This window comes from Hakea prostrata, chromosome 1 (assembly GCF_041222555.1).
Source record: "Hakea prostrata isolate BN-2017 chromosome 1, UWA_Hpros_2, whole genome shotgun sequence".
Lineage (NCBI taxonomy): Eukaryota > Viridiplantae > Streptophyta > Magnoliopsida > Proteales > Proteaceae > Hakea > Hakea prostrata.
In genome coordinates this window covers 70,937,655-70,958,278 of record NC_142600.1, presented here as the reverse complement: position 1 = coordinate 70,958,278, position 20,624 = coordinate 70,937,655, and the positions used below count along the sequence as shown (strand labels likewise).

Here is a 20,624-nt window from a genome sequence, read left to right as displayed (position 1 = left end):
ACTGAGTGAATTACCAAAAAAAAAAAAATTCACTGAGTGAATCGGCCTGAACCGGCGGTTGGATATTTGACCTGTAGCAATGCCCTCATAGTGGGAAAGCATTTGAAATTACAGAAAACTTCTCTTGATATAATGGGAGAAAAAGGCTTACCAGATTCACGACACCAATTTGCATAAATTTTACAAAAGCTTTTGACATTTGATTTGCGAAGCTCATGTTTCTGCCTTTTTATTGGTAGTCCCTTAAATGGGGTGAAACTCTAGGCTTCCTATTTAAGTCAATAAAATGACTAGTGAATTCCAACAAAGTATAATAACCTTTTAGTACTCCACATTTTCCCCTCCCCTGCAAGTAATCACCCACCAGTGCCACCCAATAAAATGAATCAAAGCCCTAAAAGTTCTGGCTAAGCTTCTACTTCTATGTTGTTCTTATTGTTTCCATCGTAATATTTAAAACAACAAACCCGAAGAGGTATGGTTCTTTGTTCGGTCGAGTTCTATTGTTAGTTATAAGCAACAATAATTGACAGAAGAGGAGGTTCAGGAGCAAGTAGGGGTGTAAATGGATAACCGAAATCCGCTTCCGAATTCGCATCCGCATCCGTTTAGGGGTATCCGAATCCGTCCGATTATTAATAGGATGCGGATATGGTATACCCCTTTTTACCGAATATTATCCGTCCGATAAAATTATCCGATTAAGTTACTTATTTAGATTTATTATTCTTATTTTTATAAATTTTACCTATGATATGTGACTATTTTTCTAGATTTTCTACTAAAATAGCTACCAAAGTTGTTAAATTCTTAAATTTCAAACTTAGCCCTCACAAATAAAAAGGTAAAGATGTAAATATGTAGTTGAAAACTTGTATTCAATCTATATTCATGCCCATTTAGAAGAATCTACTTAAGAAAATAACTATCCGATTATCATCCAAATCCGACAGAATCTGTCCGAAAACCGATAGGATATTATCCGAATCCGTCCGAATATAATAGGATGCGGATATGGATATACCACTATCCGATCCGAATCCGGTCCGTTTACACCCCTAGGAGCAAGTCTTTTAAGATGTGCAGAGATTTTCCTTTCTAAATTCTCTCATAGTTCTATGAGAGTTTTTTCACATTGACTTTAGGGTTTTGATATGGGTTAGGTTGTTTGAGATTTAAGGAGTGTCAAACTCTTTTAGATCAGATCTCTATTTACATTTCTTTACTACATATTTAATCGGAAAGCCTACCTTTTGGTATTGATGATCCACTTTATCAATGCAATGAGACCCTTTCTAAATATGTGGTGTGACCTTCATCTTATTATTATTATATAAAATATTATTCATGTTCATTATTAGGTATTCCACTCAAATAATTCTACCCATTTTTCGTTGAAGGTGAACTTCTAACTTGAGGAATGGAAAAAAAATAGTTAGAATTTTTAAAGTCTTTCTTTACAATTTATTTTTTCCCACAGCCACTCTAAGAATAATGACATTATTTTCTTGTGAATTCTATGAAATTGGAGTGGGTTCAGATCTTCTCTATCCAGCCTGGTCATACAACTAGACATTCACACTTATATGAGTGTGGATGTATGGTTGTATGGGCAGGTTGAATCTTACCCAAAAAAAAAAAGGGCAGGTTGAATGGAGAAGATTCAAATTCTATTAGAGTAGTGGAGCATGAATAGATTGGGGGCAGGGCTAGGATTTTGGAGGTGACATAGTGGTGGTGGGTTGGTATTTGGCAGGACGAACACAGATTGGGTGTCGTCAGTTTTGAATATCTTGGCTCTTGGGATAAGGATAAGATTATGTATTTATTTGAGATATTTCCTACGGTCAAAAGTAAAAAACCACCAAGGGAAAGAGACTCGGAAAGACAACGCTGTGACTTGTGAGACTAGAATGAAATGAAGTGTTCTTTCCTTTCATGTCAGTGATTGAATCTCTGTTTTCTCATTAAGTCACTGTTGGGAGTAAACAACCCAAGTTTGAATAATGGAGGAGGAAAATGGGTCCACGGGACCAGGAACCACTTTTTTCTTTATTAGTATCAATAGAAAATTAGGATTTAAGACCAAGAAAAGGTTGTTTTAACTATAAAAATAACAGAAAAGGTTAAATTGTTGTTCAAATCGCAACAATCTCCTTTAAATACTGCTACCCACTACCCATTTGCTTCCTATTTCCCTTAAGAACACATCACTGCGAGTAGTGAAGTGGTCTCCCATTTATGCATTGTGTTTTTTTTTCTTCTTCTCTCTCTACTGTAACCATTCTCATCCGTTCCCTTAATCAAGGTGAGAAAGTGGTTTCCAAGAGCTGAAAATCATGGGCCATTGCCTAGCGACATGCAGAGCATGCTTACCACATGAAAAGCAGCATGCAGAAGTTGAAAGAAGAAGTATTTTTGCTGAAGAAGAAGAAGACTCCGACCACGACAAAGAATATGATGATGATGATGATGGTAGTGGTGGTGGTGGTGGTGGTAGTGGTAGTGGTGGTAGTGGTGGTGGTAGCAGTGGTGGTGGTGATGATAATGCTGATGATGATGTTTGTGATGGTGTTACAAGGGTGAAGTTAGTGTTGAATAAGGAAAAGGTACAGTGGTTGATGAGTCAGATGAAGAAGGGAAGGACGGACTTCAAAGAACTGTTAGAGGAGTTGAAGAAGTATAAAGGGAGAAGAACTAAAGCATGGAAGCCCTCTTTGGAGTGTATCATGGAGTGTCCTGAACCACATGAACCGTAGAGATGATTTCCTTGTAAATAATCCACTTCCGGTCTGTACATTTTTCTCTTTGGCTGGATTGGATTGCTATATCAACCAGTTACTTTTTATGAAAGTAATTCTTCTAATTCCTACAAGACTGCTTCGAAGTTCAAAAATAAACTCCATGACATAGGATTAAGGTAGGAGGCATAGGCTTCAAAATGGGAGATATCAGCATTGAATTCTCATCTAACCTTCCTCTGACTTTTCATTTGTTTCTCTCTCTCTCTTAGCTAGTTGAGTTGGGATTTCTTATTGATGGGTAAAAGATTTTACTTTTCTTACATTTCTTTATAATACAAATGAAAATTCACCTCTGAGTATTGATAAAATAAACTATAAGTAGGACTCTGTCTTAAATAGATGGCAAAAAGGTATGAGAAAAACATAGAGAATCCGAACTCCAGATATTTTTGACTGCTATTGTTCTCATTTTGTATGTAGTGTGTAAATTGTATTCATTGGGGAAGAGACATGAAGCCAAATTTGTAAATTTGCAGAGTGGGATTTTGGGGTCATGCTTTTGCCTACAGTCATGGTCAAGATTCAATCTCAACCACTTGTTTTGTTTTTTTTTTTTTTTTTTTACCGTAAGTGTAGTCAGAAAGTAACAAAAAAAAAAAGAGCAAAACGGGTGATCTAACATTGATTCTAAACTTCAAGTTTTGATTCTCACAATTCGCAGCTCAATGTTGCCGCCCGTAATTGTGCAGCACTGTATCCAAACGCGAGATAGTATAAGATCTCTTGGAGCGATGATTCATGGATTTTAGATTGCCAATTTTCATTCGAATTTGACAAAACGGGTGAGTGGTTAGGGTTCTGTCCGGAATGGGAGCAATGCACAAATGTTCAAAAGCTTAAAGTTCCAAACTTGAAGCTGGTGGGCCTGGTCCTCTGGGGAGGGTTGGGCAGCCATGGGCTCTGCTGAGCCAAGACTGGGTCTTCGGAGATCTCCAAAACCTGCTAAATTTCTATATTGATTATGGTTTGATGATATGATTGATTCTGAAAATAGTGAATATCTGTGATGGGATCATGAGAAGAATGAATGAATGAATATCATTGTTCACTCTTAACTCCAAATTCTTCACTGTTCACCACGGGATGGGTGAAGTGACACTTAATGGAATATTATTATTTTCCTTCTCTATTTTGTTTTAGTTTCGCCTCAAATTCACAAGTTTTGTGGTAACGTTTGAGGTGGGCATCCTTGTCATTTTACGAATAATTAGTGGTTAATGGCAATCCATGTTCCCACTGCCCTATCACATATACTGATTTATGTTTTGGGTTCACAATTATCCTCTTTAAGTTTTATTATTTTCTAAAATACCTTAAAAGGGCCTGTTTGGTTACTTGAGTCTGTAGATTTAAAAAATTTAGAGATTTCAAACTATAGACTTCAAATCTCTAGGTCATGGTGAATTGGTGAGTTGTTTGGAATTTCGATTTACCTAAAAAATATTTATTGAATTAGGTTCAATCTTCGCTTGATGAGGGGACTGATCCCCTCCCTAATCCGCCGTTTGGAAAGGATCTTGTTCGACTTCCCCCTGACCCTTGGCCAGCGTTCACCCTGGTTTCGCGTAACCAAACAGGCCCTTAATGGAACTTCATATAAACATATATGATTAGGACAGCATAAACACAGCTCACAGCTGCAATCAATTCTCCTAAAAATCATAAACGCTTCCAAAGCTTAACGTCACTGTATTATCTCATCAAAGGATTTAGACGCGGAAGTGACCCAAGAAACATAAAGAACTGTTCTATAGAATAATGTGGAACAACATTTCCGTATCAAAGAGTAGGATGACCATGGACTTAAAGCTTCCATCCCACCTCTCACTCACCCAATAAAGATAAGAAAAAGAAAACTCAGCCCAGTTATGCCTTGGCCTTGATTGATCGTGGCTGGGCTGGGTTAGCTCCTTATTGTCAATCTACATTTTTGTCATTTTAGTGGTTAGCATCGTCAAAATAATCCTATGATTGTCTATACCTGATGTACATCTGATTTTCTAATGTAATTGTTTTCTAGATACAAATCCAAGCAAACTCAGCCCAAGGCCTTGGCCCCATGCCAACCTAATCCTAAGCAGAACTTTAGAATTTCGTGGGCTGAACAAGCCCAGCCTGGGTTCTATCGGACTGTGGCTCGTGGGTCAAACTTACCTGGGTTCATAGCAAGGTGGATTTCCACCAACTTAATACGAACGTTGTGAAGTTTTCAGTCATTTACTGTTAGTTTTACATATATAGCTAAATCGTGATGCCACTGCTGCTCGAAAATGAAGATGTGTTGGAAAGTGTTAACGAAGCCTAAATGGTTGTTAGGTTTACCTAGCAAGACCAGTTGGTTGGGCTTGAAATTATTGTGTTTAAGTTTACATTGAGGAGTCAGGCATAGCTTTTGCGAAAACAATGGACTGCAAAGAAAAAGAAAAAGAAAATAAAAGGAATATTTAGTGTTTGCCTTGTCTTAAAAGAAAGATCAACACAGTTGTTGAAGGTTAGGGAGGAAAAAAAGCAAATAAAAGCTGCTGAAACTAATATATTTTGTTTCGTAAACAGGACTCAAGTGAATGCCTTGGCAGGATAAAAAAGAAAAAAGAAAGATATTCACGGGTGGAGGCAACCTTTATTCTCTAATTGTCATCTATACATGGAAAGAGCATATGCAGGAGGAAGGAGGCAGGAGAAGAGGCCAAACCATAGCTAATATATGAAACTAGTTAGATTTTTTTTTTCTTTTTTTTTTCTTCCGGTAATCGAAACTAGTTTGAATTTGTAGAAAAACTTTCTACCTTGCACATTTCTCGCTCCTCAAGAGGTGATTGAAAGGAAGATAATCACTGATCATATAAGTTGCTGAGAGATTCGAATGGAAATAATCTTGCCTTCGGGTCCTCCTTTCATTGCTTGGTACTTTACTTGAATTCCTGAAAGATAGTAACAGGGTTAACCAGAAGTCTAATATATAATATACTTTATTTCCATCTTTTTTTTTTTAAATGAAAACAAACCAACTTTCATTAAAAATTGCACATGATACATCAGGATCAGTGTTCAGTCGTTGATTGGACCAAAATTACATCAGTACTTCGATTTCTAGGCAATCATCAATTTTGAAATTTCTATGTGATTGTGTATGTGAACCCCCATGGGATATTATATATGCTGAAGTAGGTAATGGATATTTGCCGTGACATACCTTCATTCTGTTGCAAATTGGTACTCACGGCGACTGCATGTAGAGATATTCGAGCCTTGGGTTGCCAGTCGTTGGGTTTCCCTACCCATGTTCGGAGATCCAAAACTTCTGCCAAAATCATATCAAGTGTAATCATAGTTTCAAAAGTATGCATGATGCCAAATGCTTTCAAAGTGTAGGTTTCACTCTTTTGATCACGTTTTACAGTTGACATCTTCAAGATGCTTTTTATTTTTGGTAAAATGACAAGATCGATGATACGGAAACAATGGAAGGGTGGAAGACCAAATGCAGCCTTAAGTTTGCCACCCAAACGAAAGACAAATTACTATAGATGAAGTGCTATGCTTGGTGGGTGCTGAAAAACTATTGGATTGTGTCGAGATTTACCAGAGGTAGAAGGATCCTTGAGGTGCCTGATGTCAAAAAGGCCTCCACAAGCCGAGTCTGTGTGCTTCTTTATATCTTGGCACCCGATTTCCTCATACTGCCAGCTTCCTTTCTTGTACTCTTCGTTTAAGAACAACTCGATATGCCTCACATCCAACGTCTGCATTGTCCCTACAAAAATTAAGCAAGGTAGTTTAGGTGTTCAGGGAACAGCTCCTCTAAAAATAAATCCACATTCATCTGCTGCTTTCCCTCAATAGGGTTGTTTGGTCCGTCAACCCAATCAGCTCCCGTACAGAAATCAAAATCCAAAATCAGCTCATGCTTCTGAGATTACTACGACTGGATATCAAGAGCATTAACCCATGTACTCCCAACTATCTGAGTGTGTAAGAGACCTGAGGATCTCACTTGGACAGGGTCTTCAATTGAAATGAAACAATGGGGGAAAATCCGAAAGACAAACAAATGGGGAAGGCGATAAACTTAATCATAATCCTGCAAGTAATCTTTCCTTGTTGCGGCTTCCAATCACTTTATCAAGTACTGGGAAGAGATTATCGTTTTATCTGGAAGAAAAAAAATATAGAAGGTGGGAGAGAGAGACTATCTATAGATTATGGCTATACAAACACCAAGCAGAGTAGAGCAGTGGAACCTACTTCATTCCACATCCCACCCTGTTAAACGACCAGTGGAAGATCGATTCACTGAACTGAAAACTCCTTCCCTCCAGTTTTCTTTTTCTTTCCTTTTATCTTCCTTTCCTGGCGCTATACTGGTCATTAATGTAGCCAGAAGATGGGATTGGGCGCCCAAGAGGCCGCCATAAGGTTTTGGATTGGTGCGAACCATGCACCAGTGCACATTTGTGAGGATTTGATCCACTGACCAAACCTCGATCCAGCACGTACTCTCATAGGTGAACAGTGCGAAACCTCCCAGCCAAGCCTGACAGTTCCGCGCTGATTTGATGATGAAAACGAGAAACTGGTCTGTTTGACTGGCTATGTCACGGCTGGATTGGTCAAACTGCCATTCTCTACTTCTTGAGCGTGTGAAGAAAAAATTGGGATTCTCCCGTGGTGATGGCAGGGTGTCTAGCTTTTAAATCTGAGGATACAGAGGCATATCTTAGTTCTCACGAAATTCTCACCTTCGCAAGTATTAAGGTTGCAGACAGGACATCTTACGAGCTGTAAATCTGTAAAAACCAGGGCCATCGAACACTCATTAACTCTTTAACGAATTATGAAAAGGTTTCCTTTACATGTTAAGTGCTAAAGCCAGACCATTTAAATTGGTTCATGAAGAGGGCGAAGAAAACTTACCAGCTATCCATATTCCAGTTTTAATGTTGCACAAGACACAAGAGCCGGTTTCTTCCACCATTTTCATTGTGGTCCCTCCTCGTGGGATTTCCACTGGAGATGAAAGCTTCTCTGTCAGCAGCGCAACCGGCGAGTCAAGGAAAAACGCTCCGATTCTCATCCAATCTATCTCGTACCGCAGAAAACAGGGTTAATTAACAGCATATTTTATAGTTTTAATCCAATCACGGTAAGCATGTCGAAGCCTCAGTGTTCGACAAGTGATTCACCATTTCACCGCACCTATGTGTTTGTCTTGCTGATCAAACAGGTAAGAGTGACTTCCATCTGTAGAGATCCAAAGTTGGGGAAGTGAGGTACATGTACGCTACAAAAGTTCTCAATTGCCATGGCATGTAAAACGTTACCAAAATAAAACTTTACCAAAAGCTGAGGCGTAGAGTTCAATCCATTTGAAAGCCACATGTTCGGGTTCCGGAACTTGGAGATCTCGTAAACATGCAAATTTCCATATGCTCTCTTCCTTGGTGATGCGATGGAACCAACGATTCGTTGTTCCGAGCATCACTATCGATTTTCCATCCAAGTATTTGGCGATCTCCGTCCATACATCCTCTTCGTAACTTCGAGTGTGTATGTGTGCGCATCCATGTACAGGAAATCAGAAGATGCAATAAGAATTTTATAACCGAGTAATCACTTTATAAAAAACAGAGGAACTCATTTCACATGAATATGCAATGCAGGATGATAGATTCATACTTAATTAATCCTTCTTCTGATCCAGGCAAAATTTAAACATTCGAGATCTACGTTAAGTTATTTGGATAAGCACCATTCATGAACGAAACTACAACGATAGTTGTCTTAAAAGAACAATGCTAAAAATTCGAACTGAAAAGACCGTAAAACTACATCTCACAGAGAGGAGAATGCTGGTCACTATTTGAAATAATTTGAATTTGATTACTTCACAGCACGTGGTAAGTAGAACGCTGGTGACACTACAAGTGGATATAATGTTACGATGTGGAGCTCAGTTTCAGATCCCGAAGTAATCAGATTTCAAAAATTTCGGTTCAGACACAACTACAGATTCTGTCACAAAATATAAATAATAGCTAAGAATGAAGATTGATAATCGAGTCGAATGAGACGAGTTTTCGTCGTCTAATAACGGTTCCATTAATGAAATATAGTCTAAATTCTAACATCAGCAGATTAATGAGTTCATAAGGTGAAAATATTTTTGGAGAACAAACGAATCAAGCTGGTCAGAATTCCATGAACAACAACAAAATCACTCACAAACTGAAATAGACCAGAACAAATCCGATTAGTTGAATCGTCTAAAGTTCAAGAGTGTCGCTCTTTCCTTTATGTCATAACTCATAAATGACGGACGAAATGTTTTTCTCTTTGAAATTTCAGATAAAATGCAGGTAGGCTCACTAACAACTTATCGATCACAGTCTCTAACTACCGCTGCTTCAGATCAACTAGAAGCATTGTCATCGTTCAGAAAGAAAGCAATGCATTGATTAATAATTACCGATATTAAGATCTACTCGGGAGAAATCTCAGTACGGTACAGAGAGAAAAATTATCAGTGCGGTAGAGAAAAGAAGTCTCCGGTGGATTTCTTGGTTCTCGCCCTGAGAACAGAGCAATTACAGAGAGATCTTGTAGTTTTCATCATTCAGTAACTTAAACACCTAAATTCACTTCGATTGAATTATGCCTAAAGAGAGCGAGAGAGAGAGAGAGAGCTATTACCAGGAGAAGCTACAGTTTGCATTCAGAAAACTCGATCGGGGAGAAGAACAGGAACAAATTGAGCTGCCTCTTCGCATTCGCTTCCCCATTCGTCCTCTTTAGACGAATTCGAAAACTCTGAGGCGCCAGAAGAACGAAACAGCTATTTATAGACGCGGGAGAAAGGGTATCTATTTAAAAACCGAAGAGTAAGAATTACAAAATGTGCAGAAGGGTACTTTTGTCCAACATGTCGTCCTTTTCGCTTCCGCAGGCGCTGTCATTTTCCTTTTTGCGACGAAATACAAGAGCATGGTTTTAGCATGGATAATGCCAGCGCATAAATGTGCCCAAAGTTGAATTGATGCCACGTAGACTTGGTTCGGTTTGAATTTTTTTTTTTTTTTTTTTCTTTTCGGTTTGAATTAAGGAAGAACCCCTTTATCTCACTTTCTTTTTTTCTTCTTTTTTTAAACAAACCTTGCATTGAATTAAGCCAGAGGCATCTGAGCTGAAACATCAAATTCCTTTAGCAAGAGAGTGGATAATGACCATATAGAGGACATTGACTTGGCCATCCTTGTTAGAGCCTATTTGGTTACATGAGTCTGGAGATTTCAAATCTATGGAGTTATAATTTATAAAATTAACTATTTGGCTAACCGAATATGTGGAATGAAATATGTGGATTCATTTGTAATTTTTGTGAATGTGCAAATGTTTAGCATTTTTATAGTATAGATGAAATCTTTAGATTTCACCCCATACCCATAAATCTACAAATTCACGTTTTCAATGTAAAATGATGAATCTATAAATTTCATTAATCTAGAGATTTTCAAAACCGGTATAAATCTTGCATTCATGAATCTAGAGATTTGAAATCTCTGGATTCATGTAAACAAACAAGCCTTTAGGTGATTAGCCAATCGGTTAATCTGCCTAGAAATAAAACACAACTTTATCTCACTTAAATTGATATATTCTATACATGTACTTTTGTATGGTTGAATTATAATAAAGTCTACATTGGCATCCATCCAATGCTAATGCTAGATACCACAAACATCACCAACTTTATAAGATCCAACAAGTATGGTGGGTGCAATCGTGCAAGGAGGCGTGGACATACATTAGATATAATTTTAGTTTTTCCACAAGTGAAGGAAAAATACATGATTGAATTTGGATTATAATTAATTGAATTTAGGAAATTTTAAGTGGGATTAATCCAAATTATCGTCAAATTTAAATAATTAACATTACCAAATGAAGATGCTAAGATAGATGAGTAGCAAAACTATAAAGGATAAGATAAAAAATAATCATATTAGAGCTTATCCACGAGTAATTTTTATAAATGATAAGTTATAGAAGAGTCACTTGAGGTGGTACGACCACATTAATAAAGGCCTGTAAATGCCCCTTGTAAGACAAAATGGTTTAATCCTTATATTTTTATATGATTTTATTTTTTCCCACGATCCGAACCTAATAAAAAGTCACCATTTATTAGAAAGAAAAAAAGTAAATACTTTAATCTCGAATAATTTTTATCCGAAATTATTTCCGATCCTATAAGCAATTACAAACGAATTTGGTGGCGAACGGTATGGATACTTTCCGGTCAGGATATGGATACCCTTAAAATCTTTATCGACATCCATAAGCAAAAGTGCCCCTTATAAGGCAAAATGGTTAATTCATAGTTTCATAATAATCCCCTAATATAAAGCTACCATTTATTAGAAAAAAAATATTAATCTTCTAAAAAGAAAACCTTTGGTAAATGTATTTTTCTTGTACCAAAATCTTTCTCGAAATTTTTTTTATCAAAGACATAAAATTCATTTAGCTGACCTATTTAAGTGGGACAAGACTTATTATTATTGTTGTTGATAGTCAAAAGTAATTAATATAATGAAGATAATTACAAAATAAAACTCTTAGGCTTATACCTACATATCTCTTAAAGGTATGGTACCATATAATATGGACATGGTTTTTTTTTTTTTGGTCAAAGGTCATGGTTCTTTAGACTTTGGAAGAAATTTTATGCCATGCAACAAATGGCTGAAACTAATTGAATCTGATTAAACCGGACCAAACCAACATACTGACATTCCTTATCCAGTTATAGTTGGTAGATTTCCTGGGGCCCATTAATGTATGCTCAAACTCCAAAATTCAAACACTCGTGTCGGCTTTACAGTTTTTTTTTGGAGTAAATCACAAAATAAATCTTTCGAAGCTTGTAGCCTGCTACAACCATGAAAATCGAACTCTGCATAGCATATAGACATTTGCAGTGGCTTTAAGATTCCAAACATCTTAAAACAATGAGGGAGAACTCATTTGGATAATGGTAATGTAACAAGAACTTGAACGGAAATCTAACAATGTAGAATTAGTCCGTCACCAACTTTTAAAATTAAAGATGTATCACTAATTGCTTATCTTGAGTTCATGCTGCTGTTTCTATGCGTTTTAAGTTTACTTTGGATTTCAATTTTGGAAACGAAAAAAACGAACAAGAAAATTGATAAGGGACGACGATGCAGTGATGCACAACACTGGTAAAATTCTTCTTTTTTCCTTTATATTCTTTTTCCTGGAAAAAGGTTTTTTGATGTTTTAATATTATTTTCATTAAGGCTGAGAATAAATTAATATTAGAAATCCCGTGTATTCCCCTCGACGCAGAGGCAGTTGGATGCTTGGAGCTGGTCACACAGATCCCCTAATCCTTCAACCTTCCAAATTTCGTCTCTGCAAATTCGTCTCATTATCGTGAAATCGTTTATTTTATTGTCTCTTCTGTTGAAATTACTTGTTTCTCACCCTTCGTTGATGTATGTAACTTCTCTCCATTGTTAATCTCAGCACATTCGTTGGGAAATCCCTTTCTGTCAGTTGAGTCTGCAGAGAGGTTTTGATCTGCTATCTGAATTGAGTGTTTTTGCGATGATTTTGGTTCGCTTTTGAGTTTGTATTGGTGTATAAAGAGAGGTATGCGTTTTTCCGTGCTGAACAAGGTTGGTTTCTGAACGGGTAACGGTATCGTAAAATGTCGAACTTCGTCGCTTTTGGGTCGATCCCTAATTCAAGGATATTCCGGCGGAGATAGGGTTTGCTTTCAGTAACGAGGGAGGATTTGCTTTTGTTTCAATTTTGGTTATCGTTTAATTGGTTATAGCAAGGATGATTATCAAACGGAATTTGAAATCCAAAATGCCTACCCTCAAGAGGTGTAAAGTGGGTACTGGTTTTGACGATGACGAGAGTCCAGGGGTTCGAAAGAAACGGAAGACGAATGGATATTGCCCACTTGATCTGCTTGGCGAGGTTGCCGCCGGCAGAATTCCGTTAAATGATTTTGGATTCCGTCGAAGGTTTGGTTATGACAGGGAGGAATTCAGCAGTGTCGCAGCTTCTTGGTGCAGTGAAGTCTCCTACTGCCCCGGCGAGGTAGAATCTGAACAGAGGAGACGAGATGGTTGGGGAGTGAAGAATCATCATACAGAAGTTCTCCGTCCACCACTAGTCAAAACGGCTCGAGGGCGCGTTCAGGTACTCCCTTCTCGTTTCAACGACTCTGTTCTCGATCCTTGGAAGAAGGAGAAGACTAAAACCAGTGCCCCTGAACGCATCTTCACAACTGAGACTCCATTAATTAAGAAGGAGAAATTTAACTATAAAATTTCAAAATTCGGTAACCGGGTCACCAAAAAGCAACTGAAGGAGGATAAATTCATGTGGCAAAGGGCCATACTTCCTCCATTGTTCAAGGAAGAAGAAGGAGAAGAAGAAGAAGAGGAGGAAGACGATGAAATGGGACATTTGGGGTTCAAGAGTTTTAATATTCGGAAGTATTCTAGCTCCCGTAGCACTCTTACATCTCTTCACGAGCCGCTGAACGAAGTTGAGAAGTCTCCACGCCCGATAACTGTGGAAGAGCCCAGCAGGAATTTCGACGTGACATGCATAAATAGGTCGGTAAAGGAGAACAATGAGAAACGGAAGGGCATGTATCGGCCGGAGGACTTCGTTCTTGGAGATATAGTTTGGGCGAAATCGGGAAAGCGGTATCCTGCGTGGCCTGCTGTAGTCATTGATCCTATGTTGCAAGCTCCTGAAAGAGTATTGAATTCTTGTGTTGCCGGAGCAATTTGTGTGATGTTCTTTGGATTCTCCGGAAGTGGAGTAGAAAGGGTGACCTACTGAACCTTCCCCCGTTTACTCTGTCTTTGATTACTTTCAATGCTTGTCATGCTTTATTGCTTACTAGGATATGCTCATTATGATCAATTGAAATGAATAACCATTTCAGTATCAGAAATTTGTTAAATTTTGGTTCTTTGCAACTGGTGACGAGCAGGACTATGCATGGGTAAAGCATGGGATGATTTTTCCATTTATAGATTATCTGGACAGGTGCGTAGAAATAAGTTTTATGTTACGTTGAACTTTCAATTGCAATTAAGAAAGTGCTTTAGGGGAAATATTGGTTCATTCAGATTTCAGGGGCAGACTCAGTTGCACAAGAGCAAGCCCAGTGATTTCCGGATGGCTATAGAGGAGGCATTTCTGGCAGAACATGGTTTTACAGAGGTGTTGACAGAAGAGACAAACATGCTGGTGGCACAGCCGGCTTACCAACAGTCTATTCTCAGATGTGCTCAAGAGGCCACTGATTCAAATCAGGATCAGGAATGTAACTCTCAGAACAAGGTAAGTTCTCTTGTGTTCTGTCTCCTTGTAAGTGGGTCATGAGACTCGTCACAATGTTCTCAAAGCTCAATTACAATTTATGACAACTGGGTCATTTTTATGCATTTTTACTTAAACGAAGGAAGACTGTTTCCTGCCCAGGGACGGGTTGCACCTCCTCTCTCTTAACTCTTCCTCCCTGCATGCAATGAACTCTTATCTTTGCCCCCTAGTTATTGAAGTAGTTGGCTAATTTGACTGCATAACCTCTGACACTGGGCAAGAAAAACTCTCTAAAGTTGATTACTAAGATGCAATAATCAAAATATGGAGGTACGAGTTCTGAATTACATTTGGAATTGCAGGTCTTCAATAGGAAACTGTTACGTGATTGCTAAAATTTGGATCTGAATAGAATTTGACCACTATCTTGCTTAAGTAAACTTAAATCAAGGGAGCTTGAAATCTCTCCCCAAAGTAGCTTGGTGGAGGATAATGGGCTAGAATGCTTTTTTTTTTAATAAATATGGGAATTTGCATTCTGGCAGCTAGTCCCATACCAATTAAACTAGTCCCTACTATAAGGCGGCAACTGCCCATGCCCCCATAAATCAGCCTGGATGCCTAGGTGGCACCTTGACGACTACAGTTTGACCCATTGTGAACAACTTAAAGACATACCATGTGCATGATCTTAGTGTTACATTAGGGGAGCTTTTTATATAAGGGGGAACTATGTCCATTTGTCAGAATTGAGAACTCATAATTTACCTAGCTTTTGATTTTTCATTTGAATGTTGATTTTGGAGAGTGTTGTCTTCATTTGTTTCATCATTTGAGGGTGTGTGTGAGCATAATTGCATGTCTCGATAACTTGGCACATAAGATTTGGCTATTCGAGTTATGTTTACCAGTCCAGCTTACTTTCCATTCAGGACATACTTGAGAAGAAGAGTGGGACACAACTGTGTGACGGTTGTGGTTTGAGCATACTGAAAACTATGAAGAAAAAGAAGAGTTCAGACCTTAATTCCCGGTTTTTATGCAAACATTGTACTACGGTTTGTGCAAAGTGTCTTAGTTTGATGTTTTCGTTGAATTTGGTTGTTGTTTATGTCCCACAGTTTTGCCACTTCTTGGGTCAATTTTTTTTTTTTTTTTTTTTGCAGTTGCTAAAATCAAAACAATATTGTGGCATATGCAAGAAGATCTGGCATCACTCTGATGGTGGGAGTTGGGTGAGCCAATCTACATTCTAATGGATTTTGTCATTACTATGATTTAGTAACTAGTTTTTTTCCCCCCTATCCAAATTAGGTTCGCTGTGATGGATGTAAAGTTTGGGTCCATGCAGAATGTGACAAAATTTCCAGTAACCTTTTCAAGGTTGGGTATCATTTAACGCTGACACTAGTTTATCTTCCATGCTTTTGTTTGCTAATATTGATCTTCCCTGAAAGTGAATGAAAGATGAGGTTTCTGACTTTAGTTATATTTCACATCGAAGGATCTTGAAGATACTGACTATTACTGTCCTGATTGCAAAGCAAAATTTAACTTTGAATTATCAGATTCAGAAATATGGGAGACAAAACAAAGGTACAATCTGGAACTGCTTGTTGAATTCTTCCCCTTCTTTAGCAGAATGATAAGGGTTTAATATTTTTCAATTTGTCGGACAGATCTAACAAAAACACTGGGCAATTACTCCTTCCAGACAAGATAACTGTTGTGTGCAGTGGGATCGAAGGGACATATATTCCAAGTCTTCATTTGTAAGTATCAGTCTCTGTCTTTTTTATTTTATTTTGTATTCCTATGAATTCCTATTTGGATGAATGAAAGTAAACATAGCCAAAGCCCCAAGAGGGGAGAAAAAAATGTACAAGAAATGGAAGAGGAGAGAGGAATTTTTTTTTGTTGGGGGGTGGGGGGTTCCAACCTACTAGTTGGCAAAAAGGAAGAGTGGAGACAACAATTATCTTGTTCCTTGGGGTATCCAAAACTTTTGGGGTGGGGGAGGACTATAATTAGTGGAAATGTCAAAACAGATGGCTCTTCAAATCAAGTCAAGAGATCTAGAGTTGGAGGTCCATCTTTTGAGATTTCGCTCCCACCATAAGTGAGAAATCAAGGCATTGAATGCCAATTTACCAACTAAATCACATATAGTACTGCCAATGAAGTGTCTCGAAAACCAAATGCAGTCCATAGAGAATCCAAAGGAGAGTCTGGAGCAAGGCCGAATGGTGACAATGGCTTTTGCCCACAAGGAGCTGGAGAAGGAATAGGAGAAGAAAAGGTGGTCTGCATTTCTGGGGTCGTTCCAACATAGGATGCAATTGGCATTGACATTTAGGTGCCGGTGGATAAGGAAAGGCCAAGTGGGGAGGCAAAGGTTAAAGGCCCTCCTGGCATGGTTTGAGATGTCTCTCTTAAAGGCAGTCTAGCCCTTGAAAAACCGAGATCTTGTTTGAGTTGGTGGGATCAGGTAAATTTTCGGGGCCCAACTCGAGTGTACTCGAGGGCTCTTCTTGGGGGGGGGTTTAAGGGTTAGGTTGAGATCAAAGTTGATATTTAGCCTATTTTAGGCCTTCTAAACACATTGGTGGCATTAGATTTGTGTGGAAACAACGTTATGTATGAGTTATAGCTCAACCCTAAGTTTGAAACTGAAATGCTGCAAGAATGAATGTGCAAGGTTATAAAACGTGAAATACACAATCATTACGATATAAATGAGAAGCAAGTGATAAGATACGTTAAATAACTTAAATGGTTCATAAGTCCATCTATATGAGTATACAACACTGCATTCTCAACTCCTGAGAATGTAGTAGTACAACCATCATAAGTTCATAACAGAAGAAGGTGAGTTCAAATCAATCAAGGCCCAGCTCCACTACCACCACAAACACATCCTTCAAGTCCTCTACCGGTAGCTCTACGTCATTCAACCAACTCTTTGGGGTGAAATTTCACCTCGGTTGAAGAACTACTTTAAATGGCCTTGATTAATCTTGTTTTCTTGTAGATGTGATAAACCTTTCTTAGGAGTGTTGCAGGTGATGATCCGGCGAGAATTAGGCAAAAAATCTGGCCCAAATCCAACTTGAGGAGCTCACTGGCGACATGGGAGGCAAGAGGAGCAAGATGAGATCGAGACAAGACTGAATCTTGTCCTGTCCCACTTGAGTTATGTAAAAAGAAAACTTGGTTAAACCAAGATCTCGGTCAAATCGAGATCCTGGTTGAGTTTTCTTTCTGGGGCTTGCTTGGGATCTAGTCTCGCTAGGCTAAAAAAAAAAAATCTCAAGCAAGATCTCTAACCATGTCTCTAGGTAGAGATGGCTTGGCGAGGAATGTGGTCTTTGAACCAAAATAAAGGGTGCCAAGCTATAGGGGAGTAGGGGTGGTGGATAAGGTTCCACGTGGATGAAGTGGTGAAGGTGCTAGAAGGGGTGGGTAGCTACGTGACATAGTCTAGGGAATGGGTTTTTTTTTTTTTTTTTTTTTGGGGGGGGGGGTTAGATACGAGGTAAGTGAGACTCAAAAAGGGAGGGAGAGAGAGGATTAAAGAGTTATCGGTTATGAAATTCCAAGAGAAGGGTGACTTTAGAGATCCGAGAGGCATAGACTTCTTGAGGACCTAGGAGATTGTAGAGCATACCTAAAGGATGCCATGGGTCAAGCCAGAAGTAGGTGGAAGCTCCATATGCAATTTGGGTGGAAATTGCTGAGAGGGTAAGGGGTCTAAAGGAAGAGTTTCCTTCAAATCTAGTATGGGTTAGGGGGGAGAAGGGCAGTCCAAATGGAGTCATTGCGCAACAAGTAGGGGTAAACTCAGTTGACCTAGATATAGTCATGCTTGGTGGAGATTTTCCAAATGGACTTGAGCAAGTTGACACAGTTATAGTCTTGAATTTTGCGGAAATGTGATAGATAGAGGATCGGTTATAGGTTGAAGGAACCTGGAAGATTCTTAACCTCTTCAGAGAAATGAATGAAAGAGGGATTCTATAGCATGAATTGTGGCTTTAGATAAGGAGGAGATACCACCCCAATAGAGTTAGGAGTATTGGAGGAATGGTCTAATAAGACCATCTTATCCGCAAAAGAGAGAAGTCTACCCTTCTAAAGTTGGAGTTTCTTTTGAATTTAATCAAGCATGGGGGTGAAATGGTGGTAAGTAAGGCAACCCAGGATAAGGGGGAGACTAGCATAGGAGATAGGGAAAATGCTAAAGGAGAAGCTAGTATTTTGCAAGAAAGCAGCTTTAGTAGAATCAGAGACACCTGCCAAGAAGAGAAGGGACTTTTGCAGGTTGACACGGTGACCAGGGAGGGATTTAAAGAGGGGAAGGGAGGAGGATGGAAGAGATTGAGGAATGGGAGAAACTTTCCAAAAAATTAGTAGATTGTTTGAAAAGGTAAGGTGAGGGAGGTTGAGAGCTTTGCACTTAGGGATGGGAGAGATGAGATGCTAATTAGTATTGGATTGGATGATGTAAGAGAGGACCTTGAGGTTGAGAGAGAAAGGAAGGGGATAGGGGATAACCTTCATAGATTCCCACTGTGGAGGGAAAAATCCAGTAGGGAACCATTAATGATAACAGAGAAATGGGAGGTGGGGGGGAGGTCCAGATGCAAGCTGCAACTAGTAGATGAAAGGCAGAGGAAACCGCATAGAGGCAAGGACATCAAGGATGAAGTCCCAACGGATGGAGTCGAAGGCTTTGTGGAGATTGTTGCCGGAGAGTGAGAGAAGCGGTGGAATCCCTGCATGATCTCGGCATAAAGGAGAATATTGTTAGTGATTCTTCTACTTGTAATGAAAGCATATTTGTTTTTGCTAACAAGGGGGGCGATGACAAGATGAATGCGGTTAGCCAGAATTTTTGTAATGATCTTGTAGAGGATATTACAAAGGGAGATGGGCTGAAAGTCAGAGAGGGAAGATGCAGCAGGTTTCTTGGGGATGAGACAGAAAGGTTTGGTTAATTGAAGAGAGTTGGGAGGGGTTAATAAAGAAGTTCGAATTGCATTGATGAGATCATCTTCCAAAAAGCAACAGGAAGCATTGAAGAATCTAATGTTGAAGCCATTTGGGCCAGGAGCTCAATTGGGCTTATGGGAGTTATTGGTAGCAAGCATTTCGGCATTGGAAGGCCAACAGGGAGTCAAGGAGGGAGACAGGGATAAATTTGTTAATTGGAATATGGTATTTGGGTGAGCGGAGGCTCGGGGGGGGGGGGGGGCACTAGGAGAGAGGAGAAGGAGTCCACCTCCCTCTCGATGCATTCAACGTCAAGAATCCTGACACCATTGGTGGAGAGGAGGGTAGGATCAAGTTGTAGTTGTGGCAAGCTTTGAGGGAGCAATTGGAAAAGGAGGAGTTCGAGTCTCCTAGCTCAAGCCACTTGATCCTAGACTTCTGAGGGGGGAAGCTTTCCTCTTGAGAGCTTAGGGAAGACAGCTCAGCAAATAGGGACTCTTCCTCGTCAGTGAGGTCAAGGTCAAAAGGGTTCAACTAGAGGAGGGATTGAGTGTAGGAGAGGTTAGAACGAAAAGAGGAGACACATGCAGAGATATTCCTAAAGGAGGAAAAATTCTAAGTTTAAGGACGAACTTAGAATTCCGAAACTATTTGGTAAAAGCAACAATGGGGGAGAGAGTGGCAATTAATTGGCTTATTCCAGGCCTCCTGGCCCGAGGGGAGGAAGGAGGGGTGGGAGGACCTCATGACAAAGAATTTGAAGGGTTTAGGGTTGAAAGAGGAAGAGGATTGAATATGAAGTTGACAATGGGAGTGATAAAAAAGGTTAGGGGGAGGGAAGGTGGCATGGGAAGTGGGAAAGAGGGAGAGCCAAGCCATTATGAGGAATCTATCCGATTTGGATGTAGTATGATTAAGATTGGACCTTCAGTGGTGCCATAGAGGAGATCCCTTGACCATCAAAGATCAGTTATGCCAACATCCTCTAGGCAAATTCCAAAGTCATCAACAAGTGAAGAATCCATGGAGTTGCCTCCCAACTTTTCATCGTTATATCTGACCACATTAAAATCTACACCGATACCTAGGGAAGGAAATTGATGGAGGAGGGGAGGGGAGGAGAGGGATCTGCCCAAGGGGAAGACAAGCAGGGGGCCAATTGAGAGCATAAACTATTGTTAGGTGGAAGGGGCTGGGGGATGAAAGGAGAGAGACATGGATATGGATGAATTGGGAAGAGGAAATTTGGAATTTGGCAGGGTCCCAAAGAATCAACTACAGCCTCTATGGGGTGGTCTTAGTTGGTGAGTAGGGACTGAGAGGGCAATCACCGAAGCCATGGAGCGGGCATTATCTCGAAGAACATGGGTTTTTGAGCAGGGCACAGAGGGAGGCTTAGAAGAGCGGAGTGCAACCTTGTCATCAACTTATTTAGCTAGGAGTTGA

At 39.4% G+C, this 20,624-nt stretch overlaps 2 protein-coding genes across 4 annotated transcripts in view; one reads left to right on the top strand and one right to left on the bottom strand.

The window, feature by feature from the left end:
- Positions 1-5,588: 5,588 nt before the first annotated feature.
- On the bottom strand, positions 5,589-9,589 carry LOC149029735 (putative F-box protein At3g61730). The gene is made up of 8 exons (XM_089142073.1): positions 9,495-9,589; positions 8,142-8,341; positions 8,001-8,045; positions 7,719-7,883; positions 7,544-7,591; positions 6,388-6,558; positions 5,998-6,105; positions 5,589-5,725 (listed from the first exon to the last, which is right to left on the bottom strand). Exons 1-8 carry the CDS (start codon positions 9,581-9,583, stop codon positions 5,643-5,645), a joined length of 909 nt encoding a protein of 302 aa, XP_088998199.1. The 5' UTR covers positions 9,584-9,589; the 3' UTR covers positions 5,589-5,642.
- A 2,179-nt stretch (positions 9,590-11,768) lies between these two features.
- Positions 11,769-20,624, top strand: part of LOC149029734 (histone-lysine N-methyltransferase ATX4-like) — a 30,121-nt gene continuing 21,265 nt past the window's right edge. Inside the window, exons 1-9 of one of the 3 annotated variants that reach the window (XM_089142072.1) lie at positions 11,769-12,049; positions 12,357-13,685; positions 13,852-13,907; positions 13,991-14,204; positions 15,119-15,244; positions 15,353-15,421; positions 15,501-15,569; positions 15,691-15,782; positions 15,866-15,958. In XM_089142072.1, the coding sequence (XP_088998198.1) occupies positions 12,675-13,685; positions 13,852-13,907; positions 13,991-14,204; positions 15,119-15,244; positions 15,353-15,421; positions 15,501-15,569; positions 15,691-15,782; positions 15,866-15,958 (1,730 nt within the window). In that variant the 5' untranslated portion in view covers positions 11,769-12,049; positions 12,357-12,674. Of the gene's footprint in view, positions 12,050-12,120; positions 13,686-13,851; positions 13,908-13,990; positions 14,205-15,118; positions 15,245-15,352; positions 15,422-15,500; positions 15,570-15,690; positions 15,783-15,865; positions 15,959-20,624 lie in introns of those variants that run through there. The other 2 variants (XM_089142071.1, XM_089142069.1) reach the window with 2 other exon arrangements.

Bases quoted from the DNA above. Each gene is read 5' to 3' on its own strand.
- LOC149029735 (XM_089142073.1), bottom strand. From the start codon at position 9,583: ATGGGGAAGCGAATGCGAAGAGGCAGCTCAATTTGTTCCTGTTCTTCT. The intron at 8,046-8,141 runs GTAAAGTTTTAT...GGATCTCTACAG, and splicing joins ACTCTACGCCTCAGCTTTTG to ATGGAAGTCACTCTTACCTG. The intron at 6,106-6,387 runs GTAAATCTCGAC...TGATTTTGGCAG, and splicing joins CAAGGATCCTTCTACCTCTG to AAGTTTTGGATCTCCGAACA.